Source organism: Nannospalax galili, unplaced genomic scaffold, assembly GCF_000622305.1.
Source record: "Nannospalax galili isolate Female #2095 unplaced genomic scaffold, S.galili_v1.0 scaffold563, whole genome shotgun sequence".
Lineage (NCBI taxonomy): Eukaryota > Metazoa > Chordata > Mammalia > Rodentia > Spalacidae > Nannospalax > Nannospalax galili.
Window position 1 is genome coordinate 1735570 of NW_008350459.1, and position 12907 is coordinate 1748476.

General features: G+C 40.6%; 1 protein-coding gene across 4 annotated transcripts in view; it reads left to right on the forward strand.

Annotated features, from left to right (window-relative positions):
* Esr1 (estrogen receptor 1) overlaps nt 1-12907 on the forward strand; it is a 293257-nt gene that overhangs the window by 259759 nt on the left and 20591 nt on the right. For 3 of the 4 annotated variants that reach the window (XM_008847745.2, XM_017801831.1, XM_017801830.1), the window contains one exon: nt 204-337. The exons of the other annotated variant lie outside the window; for it this stretch is intronic. In XM_008847745.2, the coding sequence (XP_008845967.1) occupies nt 204-337 (134 nt within the window). The remainder of the gene's footprint in view (nt 1-203; nt 338-12907) is intronic. 4 annotated transcript variants of the gene reach the window in all.

A 12907-nucleotide genomic window follows, 5' to 3' on the forward strand; every position in this document is an offset into this window, starting at 1 on the left:
TCCATTTACCTGCAAATTTCATGATTTCATCTTTCTTTACTGCTGAGTAAAACTCCATTGTAATAATGAACCACATTTTCATTAGCCTCTTGTCAATTGAGAATGGTCTTTCATTTGAAGTTGTGAGTTTTTAATGAATGTGAACCTTAGGTCTTGTGGAAGTTTTTCTGTTCTTTAATGCTTTTTAAATTCTGTTTTCTTAGGAATCAAGGTAAATGTGTAGAGGGCTTGGTGGAGCTCTTCGACATGTTGCTGGCGACGTCGTCTCAGTTCCGTATGATGAATCTTCAGGGAGAGGAGTTTGTGTGCCTCAAATCTATCATTTTGCTTAATTCTGGTGAGCTGATAACATGAATTTAATGCCGGATTGATGGAAGAAATATTTATTTGTGTTTTATTCAATTAGATTCAATTTACTATAAAGTATAATGTTATACACTGAAAGAAATTACACGTTTAAAATCACCTATAATCACTGTTGATTAATCATAGAACCATGTCGATCCAATATCGTGTATGAAAAGTGATAATTGGACATTGATTCAAATGACCTTTTCTTGAATTATTTGTATCCTTTCACAGATTTGGGTCTACTTTTCTTTGCTTATTTAAAAGGGTACCTGGAGACTGGAGATATGGCTCAGTGGTTAGGAGCACTGGCTGCTTTTGCAGAGAGCCTGGGTTTGGTTCCCAGCACCCACATGGTGGATGACAACCAGCTGTAACTCCAGTTCCAGAGAATCTGATGCCCTCTTCTGACCTCCGTAGGCATTGCACAACACTGGTGTACTTTCACACAAATAGGCAATACACCCATACACATAAAACGAAAAGCATAAATAAAATATTAAAAAATTAAAAATGTGCTTATATATAGACACATATCTTTGGATAGTTATGAGTCTAAGAAGGAAATAGACCAAGTGACCTTTTTTTTTAAATTTTATGTTTTTATTTATTTTTTACTTTTGAAGGAAAATATTCTTCCAGTTAATTATTTATTTAATAACCACATACTTAGAAGAAGCATTTCACTACAACAGCATTGACATATTCAATAACAATTTTCTGAGCTAATATGCATCTTTTTCAGAATTGGCTATAAATTTTTAGGTTTACAGTTGAATTATTACAGTTATACAATATTGTACTCAGTATAAACCCTATTGAGTGTGTTAAAGCTTTAATAAAATGCTTCTTCTAAATAATTTTTTTTAAAGGAGCAAACTGGGCCAGAGAGATGGCCCATCAGTTGAGAACACTTGCTATTCTTCTAGAGAACCTATATTCAAGTCCTAGAACACACAAGGGGTCTATCAACCATCTGTAACTCCAGATCCAGAGGATTTGATGCCCTTTTCTGTCGTCTGCAAGGCATTGCAGCCACATGGTGCACTTACATACCTACAGGAAAAATATTCATATACATAAAATAAGAATTTTTTTTCTTTTTTTTTAATTTTAGAAGAAGTGTTTCATTACAGCTTTAATATACTCAATAACAGTTTCCAGAGCAAAGATACAATTCTTTCAAAAGTGGCTATAAAATGTTTAGGCTTGCTGTTGAATTAATACAGTTATACAATATTGAATTTAGTATACGCCCTATAAGACATAAAATTGAATGAGTTTTTTAACCTTTAAAAAGATCTCCATTTCCTTTTAGAATATATTGTTCCTTGCGGAAAGACTCAATTGTTTTTGCTACTAACACTGAGATGTTGGCGCATGCATCTCTAATCTGTATGTATCTGATTATTACTAGTCATAAAAATTGTTTGCACTTGGATCCTTGGCGCCTGTGTATGTCTTCTTTTAAAACTATGACATGGCACCTTATGGGTATAACTTAGTGGTAGGCTGCATGCTTACCATGCACAAGGCCCTTGGTTCAGTCCCCAGTGTAGTACCACTAAGGAAAATAATTGTGAACAAGATACTAAAGAAAAGGGTTGAGATAGAACATGTTCCCAGTTAAAAGTGATTAATTAAAAATACAGTTAGCTTAAAGATTTAGAAAAAGATAAACCAAACTTTATCCTAAAACGTGAATGTGGAATGCTAGTCGTGGGCACTTCTTATTTGCCCTGAGCAGGTCTGAGTCTGTTCCTCTGTCTGTCCTATGGATCCATCTGAGGAACCGTAGCTAGGACCTAAGACTGCTTTGTTTGGATGCTCTGTTTCTTTTTCTGTAATGTGGTTCTTTTCCTTGGCTGTTGGATGCAAGGAGTCATCGCAGATGGAAATCGTGACTCAGCCTGAATTAGCACCTTCTTTCCAGCCCCTCGGTGTGCCATCTAAGAATTAGATCTGCAGCCCCAGGCAGCCTAAGCTCAACATTCTGTCATCTGCAGAGGAGATGCCCTTAATGGGGACCTCATCCCCACATACCCGTGATGTTGCATCTCTACATCATCACATAGAAGTCGGGGCTATTTTGAAGCCTCGGGCCTGATTTAGTTCCTCACCCCGTTACATTTGGTCTCAGATTTCTCAAGTGCAGAGCCGCGGAGTAATCACACACAGAGCCGGTGCATCCTTTTCTTCCCACTCTTTGACTCTTCCTCAAGAATACCAGTTCCTTCCTGTCTTCTGTGGCAATTTTCAACTTTTCTTCCCCATCCATGCTAGACACCCATGTTGTTTAATAGTTATCACAGTAATCATTTGCACTTATCAACTGAGAAATGGAAATTGGTACTATTACCCTAAGCAAGGACTGAATTACAGAATGAAGTTCATGAAAAAAAAAAAAAACATGATAGTACTCAGGAAGTGATTACCACTCCATTCAAGTTTCTGGTTCCACTCACACGCATTATGAATTTTCATTTGAGTCATTTGTCCTGGGCGTCCAAGAGTCCAGAGCCCACAATGGCTCTTTATTGGATGAGAGTTCTGGGAGCAGCGCCACTTGCCTGCACAGTGCTAGGTCCTGATCCTGCATCTTCTTCAGGAGAGGGTGGCATGTTTGGATGACCCGCCTGTGTGCAATCTGTTACCTTCAGGGACAGCAGGCCTAACAAGCGTGAGGAACTTTTTTTGTGTATTCCCACTCTAAACCAGGAAAGAATACCCCAGACAGGAAGTGTGATTACCTAGAGCTGTAAATGAACACAAGCGTATGCTGAACGAGGTAATGAAAATTATTTCCCTCAGTCCATGAACCCTTACCTGTGATTTTGTTGTTTCTGTTCTTATGACAGTGTGGATACATTTTTTAATATTATGCAAAAATTAAAGACAAGACATTAGATGTATATAGATGCTGGGTTTTACAACCAACTGGACAAAACTGTTAAGGTCTTACTAGGAAGTGCTTTATTGAAGCCTGGCCCAGAGCCTCAAACTGTTTGCTACTGAAGAATCGGTTTGCCATCTCATTCCTTGTGACATGAGGTGAACCTTCATGCCCTGTCTTGGTTCTTTCCTTTTGTCTCCAAATCTCTGTACATATGCTTGGTCTGGAATGGCTGGAGTACGATTTTGGAAACAGAAAGCTCTGCATACTGACAGAGTTATCTTTCCACGTGATAACAGGGCAGCAGCTTGTCTTTGGCACCAAGGACATTACTGCTGGCTCAGGAGAGTTAGAACAGAACAGAAGTCGCTTCCAACTCTAACAAGAAAAACCACTCTTCTCACCGCAGAAGTGAGCTGCATTCCGGAAGAGCAGATCTGCTGCCATGTGCAACTTTTAGTGTTTTATGCTATTCCTGAAACGGCAGAGTGAGAGGGTGAGAGTCTGAGACACACTGGGGCGTGCTGGCAAGCTTTGCCAGTGTCAAAAGCCATGGGTTGAGTTTGCATGGGTCTCGTGCAGACTACCAGCACTGCCATAGGTTTGTACGAGCAAGTTTTCAGAAGCCTGTAAGACTCTGTTCCCTTATATTCGTTTACTTCAACCCCCTGGCTCTTACACCGCCCCTTCCTCAATGGTCCCTCAGCCCTGGGTGGGTAAGATTTAATGTAGGAATCCTGTCCAGGGACCCTCCACAGCTTGGTGAGGAATTATTCACAGGTGATCACTGCTGGGTGAGAGAGAGTTGATCTTTAAGGGAATGATGCTAGACAGGCTGAACAGGCTCCCGTGAACGCACTCATACTGTGGAACATCTGGGGACACAAAGTTGACTCGATAGGCTTTACCATATATAGCAAAATGTATGAAGTCCTGTGGACGCGGTGTGGGGGGTACAGATAGGGAAAGGGAATTAAATATGATTAAGATGTATTGTATGGAAGCCACAAAAATTCTATTAAAAAATATATATTTTGGTCTTTTTGAGACAGGGTCTCCCTGTAGCCCTAGCTGTCCTGGAACTCGCTATGTAGACCAGGCTGGCCTTGAACTCACAGAGATCCACCTGCTTCTACCTCCTGAGTGCTGGGATTAAAGGCATGTGCCACCACGCCCGGCCTATTAAAATATAGTTTTAAAAAAGAAAAAAATGCATAAAAAGTAATCTGCCATGGGAAGGTTACCACCATCTGTACCCGCCCCCCACACACACGTCACACACAATGGGAGGAGTTATAGGTGTTTCTAAAACCTTAACCAATTCATGACTTTGATCTGGGATAACTCTTGACCTGTCATGAGATAAATGGCAGTCATTGTGACTTCAGGAACCTTTGACCAGAGCCACACTGGGTACGATTCAGGGAATCAGAGTTAGAAGATGCTTTGCTATCTCTGGCTAAGGTTCAGGGTAGGGAGAAAGCTCAGGTTTTATGTTGAGTTCTGACACCCAGTTCTGAGAAAGTTGTGTTCACAGTGGCCTTGGTTTTGAGGCAAAGTCCTAAGAAGTGCAGAGTTGTTTTGAGAGCTTGCTAAGAATGTCTTTCTAGAAGCCATGAAAAGATTTCCCAAAGGCCTGAATTTCCCAGGAAGATCTCTTCCTCTTCACAGCTGTTTAGGAGAAGATATTTGTCATAATTTCTGTCTTGTTTACAATAATGACTTTGCTTGACAAAGCCCAGAATCATCCATAGGACAAACACTGTTTTTCCACACCAAAGGAGAGAGGTGTTCTTGGTTAATCCAGAGATGCCTTAGCAAAATCACTGTCAGCTTCAAGGCCTTCTGAGAACTAGCTGGACAGAGTTCAAGAGGAGGGTAAACAGGAACAGAGAAGATGAGCTCAGATCAGAAGCCTGCAGAAGAGCAGCAGGAGGAGGAAGGATGGGCCCTTCGGCCACAGGAGGTGGTGGGGGAAGACATCCCAGGGCTGCCCACCATTCCGCCTGCCCAGTGTGACGTCAGTGTTTCTTCATGATTATTCAGATGTGTCCACTGCCTCCGGGCGCAGCCCTGCAGTGAATCTTCTTTCTCTTGCCTGTGTAGAGTCTCGATAATGCATATCTAGCCTTTCAATAGCAGGTTGTTTCATTTCTTCAGTCAATATTTTCATTCATTTACTCAGTAATTCAATATTTATTGCATTTCTACTGTGATCGTCATGCCAAAGATACCAAAATGAATGCCATAATTTTGTGTGGGTTTTAACCCCATTTTCTCTTTAACCAGAATTGTTCTCTATTTCTTTATGCATATATTTCCCAACTTCCTAAGAATCGTCTGTTTTTCACTGTGTATTTCTTACAGCCTTTGGGCTACATATTGTCAACAGACATTGTCCCATTTGGTCCATTAATAGATGGTTATTTGCTGAACAAGGCCAGGGGGACCTGGAAAAGCTTCGTCTTGCTAAACTATTCCTCCTGCGGAAGTATCTGGCTTCCTAGTGGACTATAGGTCAGATCATAGCGTATTATTAAGAGGGAGAATCAAGGCTCAGCCCCTTGGGTAGTTGTGGACAAGAAGAAAATGATGTAGATGTGTAGAAAGTGGGTCATAGAGCATAGGAGGCCCCAGTCAACGAGAGTGGTCAATATCACAGATGCCTGAAGCTGAGTGGATTCCTGGCTTTTGTTTCCGATATAAAGAAGTGCTTTCATTTAGAGTCCTTTAGCTAGACTCACAAAGAATCGCGGAAGTATCTGGCTTCCTAGTGGACTATAGGTCAGATCATAGCATATTATTAAAAGGGAGAATCAAGGCTCAGCCCCTTGGGTAGTTGTAGACAAGAAGAATATGATGTAGATGTGTAGAAAGTGGGTCGTAGAGCATAGGAGGCCCCAGTCAATGAGAGTGGTCAATATCACAGATGCCTGAGGCTGAGTGGATTCCTGGCTTTTGTTTCTGATATAAAGAAGTGCTTTCATTTAGAGTCCTTTAGCTAGACTCACAAAGAATTACAGAGACTTAAAGGTAATAGGACCAGAGATTGTGGTAGTTACCTGGTGACTTTGTAAATTATGCTACTTAATTATGTGTGGAAAATATTAGAGTGAGATTGATCTCATGAGTAAGACCTGATTGTGACTCAACTTTAATGTTGAATATCCTTGATGGAAGTTGTGAAAACCCCTGTGGAGTCAATGCACATTGCTTGATAGTTCATCCTCTTAAACTCAAAGCCTTCTGGATCTACGCCCGGGCAGAAAGCCACCTTGTCCGTGAGTGCTTTTCAAGAGTCTGGAAATACACGTATTGAAGCTTTATATGTATACATCTATGGTCTCTCATGAATGTAAAGTTTAGCCTTCAAATTCAATTTATTAATTTTTGTTACCATTTTCAGAGAACTCTCTCTACTTTTCTTAAAACAAAACTATGGTTCCATACGTTATTTTCTGAAGGCCTCTCCTACTTCGGTCACTGGTAACTTTATCCAAGTAGCTCCTAGGACGCTGCTGGTACAGCTCAGGATTCCATCTCCTACTCTAAACCCTTTCTTCTCCTGACCCTCAGACCAATTCCAGCTACCCAGAAGTCTCCAAGCAAACTCTCTCTACTTTTCTTAAAACAAAACTATGGTTCCATACGTTATGTTCTGAAGGCCTCTCCTACTTCAGTCACTGGTAACTTTATCCAAGTAGCTCCTAGGACGCTGCTGGTACAGCTCAGGATTCCATCTCCTACTCTAAACCCTTTCTTCTCCTGACCCTCAGACCAATTCCAGCTACCCAGAAGTCTCCAAGCCCACTGGCTCTGTGCATCACCACGAGTAGGCTCTCTGGTTGCTCCCGGAATGTCTTATGCCATTGAAATCTGATAGCCTGGATTACCTATTCATCCAGAACTCATCTTCAACTGTTATTCCCCTTTTAGTGGATGGAATAGTAAAGAGGACTAACAGACAAAATCTATAGACAATAAAAAACCTAAGGTGAAAAGTGAGGGAAAAGAGAATTCTAGAAACAAAGTAACAAGATCTCTGAGCCATCTAGCTTGGTGTTTATTTAGAGAAAGGAGAAGATTGTGCAGGACTGTATGTATGTTAGATGTACATCTTAAAAGACTGGCAGGTGTCGTCTGTCACCTAGTTGTGCGTTGTTAATGCAGCACAGCTTCTTTTCAACCACACTCTGGTTACGGAAGCCTTTATTTTGTGATGGGTTATAACAAGTTTTCATGGCAAAGAGCATTCCTCCTGGAGCTGGATTATTTATACTCTCTCTGTAGTGTTAGACAATCACTCTGGAACATTTAGATTTTAAAGTTTAATACTAAGGTCATGGTTCAGACGGTCCCTATATTTAGATAAAAGAGTATGTAAAAACAATATTGTTAAACATTGAGGATCATTAATTCTCAACACTTGAAGCTTTCTGACAGGAAACTGCAAATGGACACATTTGTCAGGGACACCTTTGTCGTACCAGCAAAGAGGCCTTTCTATTACCTCTTGACTTCCTCGTGATGCCAAACTTGCTTCCCTGCTCGCTGTCATTATTTTGAGATGAATGACTCTTCAAAGTTACCAAATAGTTCACTTCTTCTTCTCTTTGGCTGACCACATTCTATAGGAAGCTGATTCAGCTTTTGAACCTTCCTATGCTGACAACTTCTGGTACAACCTTAAATGAGCCTCTTGGATGACACGGATTCTGGAAAGTGTGATATGGCCTGTGCTTCGTCTTTAGAGAGGCCGGGAATTCAAGAGAACTGACTCTGCCATTTACTTGAGGAGGTAGAAGCAGACAGCCTTTGAAGCCACTTCTTTCCCTAACCCTAATGGATACCAGTACCCAGTACCAGAAATACATATATATATATATATATATATATTCCTGAAGAATGCCTCCCCAGGCAGCACTTCATCCTGCCCTGCTTTTTTCATGCAGTAGACACCCACGAAGGCTAGGATGTTTTCTCCACAGCTTCCAAATACAGATATCCCACTTATGTCCTTATAAAAGTGTTATCTTCTTCTTAGCAGAATAAATAACAATAACTATCACTGTAGAATAATTTCATGCCAGGAAATTCTGAGGCAGGATGTCACCCCTGCAAATCATAGCAGAGTCCATTCACACAATGAACATTGTGAGTAGACCTGTGATGAGCTAGTCTGAGATGTGCGATTGGGCTCCTGGATAGGGACTCAGGGGTCTTTCAGACTTGCAAGAACTGGGAAAATCATCCGCATGAGTTAGTTTCTCATACCCAACAAAAGCAATGTATGGAATTTAAGGTTCATTTTGGCTCATAGTTTGGGGGTACAGTGCTTTATAGGACAGGGGAGTCATGGCTACAGAAACACGAGGAAGCTAGTCACAATATGTTCATAGTCAGGAAGCAGAGAGAGATGAATGCACATGCTCAGCTTGCTTTTTCTTTTCACTCAGTCCAAGACCTAGGCCTATGGGATGGTGCTGCTCTAACTCAGAGTGGGTCTTACCTCAGTGAAACCTTTCTGGAAACTCCCTCATAGACACACCCAGAGTCATGTTTCCACGATGGTCAAATCAAGTTCACAATCTAGATTAATCGTTACATCGACTTAGTGCCTCCTTCTGAGCTCTGTGTCCTACCACCTCCTCTTCACACAGAGACCCTGGTGGCTTCAGCACTTTCCCCAGAGATCATGTGGCCGTTTTGTATATTGAGGTTGACTGAGAGCACCTCAGCCCTATTTTCTGAGTTTTTTACTTTCTGTTTTCTAGCTTCTGTTTTACTTCTGGTGTATAAGAAAGACAATGATGTTTCATTTAATCAGAGCAGTAACTGACTTTGTAAAACTTTTATTTGTTAGGTCAACCACCGCCTATCGAGTCTTGTGCTCCATTCTATAAAAAGGAAGTTGCTTTCAGTTGTAGCATCTGTATTTGGGGGAGAAATAAGCTCCTACATTGTGGTTTAAAGTGAGGTGAAGGGACTGCTCTTTGGAACCTTAGATGGCTTAGTGGGGAGACTCAGTGGTGGTTAGGCAGATAGTACCGACCTCATGAACCTTATGACTCAGTGAAACAGACAGAACAGAAGTATGATTCTTCCTAAACATTATACTGAGGTGACAGAACTTTAGATAATGTGTAATAAAGGGGATGCAAAATCACTCCGAAGTTCACCAACCATGTGGATATTTGATGTGTCGCACTATGGGATCCTGTAAGGGTTCAAAGTTAAGGACTGTAGTTCTAAGTTCAAATACCACTTCCTAGTTATGCAACTTTAGACAATTCTGTTTACATGAAGTGAACATTGTAATAATGCTTACCTCATAAGGTCACCGTTAATACATATAGGGCAATGCCTTAAATTAACGATGTGTGCTAGGTAATATTGTCCTTTCCACCAGTATTATAGATGCATATTTTTATAGAAAGTCACTGTCAGTTGATACAGGGATATGTTATGTGAAATGCTTCCTTGGGTGTTTTCAGTGTTGTGTGAACATCACAAAGTGACCAGAGCCCAAAGGTACAGGCCTGGGGTGGCCTCTCCATGAAGCTAGAAGATGGGAAATACAAGCTGCCCCAGGTTGCTGCCATCATAACACAGGATATGGTCTTAGAGTGAACATGTTTTACAAGCAGAAGGATTACACTCATACAATGATCAAAAGGAAAATATAGTAGACATGTAAGCCAGCAACCCAGTTCTTGTTCACTGTGCTGACCAAATATCATATAGTGCACACGACTGTGTGTGCTATACATCAACATCTCCACAAAATGAAAGTAATGCATTGTGCCACATGTTGTGATTGGGGGTGAGGATATCGTGGAGCAATAGGAAACATTTAGCTCCATACTTGTGTGGGACCACGGTGTAATATGTGGCCCATCACTGAAATATCATTATGAAGGGCATGAATATATCTATATTTAAATATTTTAATTAAGGTTATTCATGTGTGCATTTTAACGAAATAAGATTTTAAATTTCTATATAAGTGATCAGGATGTACTCAATGGATTTCATTTTTTAAGCACTTGAAAGCAATTTTTCTCTTTTGACATTTTGAATGATGTTTATTTTGTACTTTAATGAACCCTTTTCCCCTAATTTTAATGATTAGTTTGCATACTTTAGTAGAAGTGCATTTCCTGGGAGATAAAGTTATGACCATTTTTAAGGCTATTGGTACATATTGCTTCTTGCCCCTACAAACTTCACCAGATTACACTTTTATCAGTTAAGTGTGAAAGTGCCTCCATACATGTAAGCCTGTTGTGCCCTGTGGACCACGAAGCAGGTGACTGAAAGTTACTGAATGAGTAGTGTTGACATCTTCATCCTGCCCAGAGGTTACTGGCACTCTCTAAGTAATAAGGGGGGATTCTGCACGTACATAGAAAACAGCTTTAAAGTGAGATATTTTTCATCAGAATTAGACTTTATGTGGTATATAGGTGTTTGCTATGTTATCTGTAAATTTTATCTTGTACGTAGGCATCACGATGGAGATCAGTCCTTGTTCTAAGTAGTCAGAGTGGTCTCAGAGCTGGTTCTTTTCTGTCTTAAGTTCTGCCACTGATTTTTTTAAAAATGCAGTATTTTCAAAAAGCAAGGTAAGCTTGAAGAGCTGTAAATGCATCTTTCTTCAAAGACTCCTTTGAAGGCAGAGAGCCTGGCTCCTCCAGGGACTTTGCACACTCTTGGTTCTGGGACTTTGTGTGATAGGCACGCTTGTAAGAAGCAATTTGACACGTGACCTTACTGTCACTCCAGCAGCGTGCTTCTCTGGTGAACTTGTAGATTCTAGTTCAGACTGTGCCCCATCCAATACCACTAACCCCAGGGATCAAGTGAAGTCTGCTTCTCTGTTCTCTGCAGAGGACAGCCAAGGCTCTCAAGAAAGCTTAGTGTGAATGTCAGTAGGTAACTTTATTTCTTAGAATTAATTCTTTAGAATTAACATCAACAACAGTGAAAGACAAAACCCAGATGGTCAAACTCATTTTCATCCTGACAGGTGAAGCATTGGTCCTTTCTGCTAGGATAACAAATGTGTCACTGAGGTAGTGGAGCCTTTAAGTGCCAGAAAAACAAAACACATTGAGCTTTGTAGTAACACTGTGGTGCTATGTGCTTTTTTGGCATTCCGGTCTGTAGTCCTCTGGGGACGATGTATTGTCAGGCTGTGAAGCTCATGTACTATTGTACTTAGCTGTGCAGCTCAGGTTTTGGTGGTATGTTGGAGGTCTTCTAACTAAGAAAATCACTCAATAAATTTTCAGTAACAATTTGTTATTTCCATTTCCTGCTTAAAACACAACCTTGAAGAGTTTTAGAAATGTGAACCACCTTAGAGATGATGGAAATATTATGAGAAAAGTCCATATGAGAAGCTCCTTATTTTTTGGTGTCCTGCTCACCAGGTGCATTTCTCTCTCAACAACCCAGGTATTGAAATAGTTTGTGAAATAATAGGAATAAAAGGCACTATTTTATTTTTAATAGCATTTTTCCCTACTGAGCCACAAAAGTAATGCAGGCCCAAGGCTTGGAACTTGGAGAATACAGAAAAATCACCAAGACAGTCTCCCGAGTCATCACACAAAAGTAATCACTGTTAACATTCTTGTGAAAGTCTTTAATTAAAGAGACTCACAGAAGATTCCTGTTGTGCTCTCTTCCTTTTGCCACACCATCCTGAGCCTTGTTCTGAAATGCAGAATTGCTCCTAAATTATTCCAGAAAAATTATTAGCTTTCTTAAATGTCTGAGGAAGCAAGTTTCATTGGCAGACATTTCTAGTTTCTTACAAACCTTGGAATCAAGAAATTCTTTGTGGACCTTTTGAATGCTGAGCCAAAGGAGAGCAATATCTGGATTCTAGTTCAGGCTGTGCCCTTATTTATTAACCGAGGGGGAATCAGTCAAAGCTAGGCTCTGTGCTCTACCTGAAACCCCACCAGGCCCTCATACCTGCAGGCCCCAGTCTTTCAGACTTTGTTTCCCAGTGATTAAAATTTGATGTACACATATCTTTTCATCATTGAAAGTTTATTTTTACTGGAGCAGGGGAGAAGGATCAGTTGGTAAAGTACTTGCTGCGCAAGCCTGAGGAGGCAAGTTTCATCTCCAGCAATTCTTGTAAAGGCCAGGCACAGAGGCAGACACTTGTAATTCCAATGCTGGGAAAGAGGAAACACTCCATTATAAGGTTCACAGTCCTTTAATAAAAACAAAATAAAATAGAGTACTTATTTAACATAACTCTCCTGCAGGAAAATCTCTACAAAGCCAACTCCTTATAGCCAGAGCTTGGCAAACATTACACAGCTAACAATTCAGTCATCGTTCCCCAGTGAGAACCAGGGCACAGGTATTATTAGGGGCTGATCCACGTGTTCTAGTTTCGTTCTGTGGCTATGATAAAACACACTGACAAAAGCAGTGTAATACTTTCCTAAAAGGAGTAAAGTATTTATTTGGTTTACAGTTCCGGTTCACAGTCTATCATGGAGGAAGATTGGGACAGAAACTCAAGCAGGAACTTTAAGCAAAAGCCATGGAGCAACACTGTGTGCGGGCTCACTTGCTGGCTCATGCTTAGTTACCTTTCTTTCTTTCTTTCTTTCTTTCTTTCTTTCTTTCTTTCTTTCT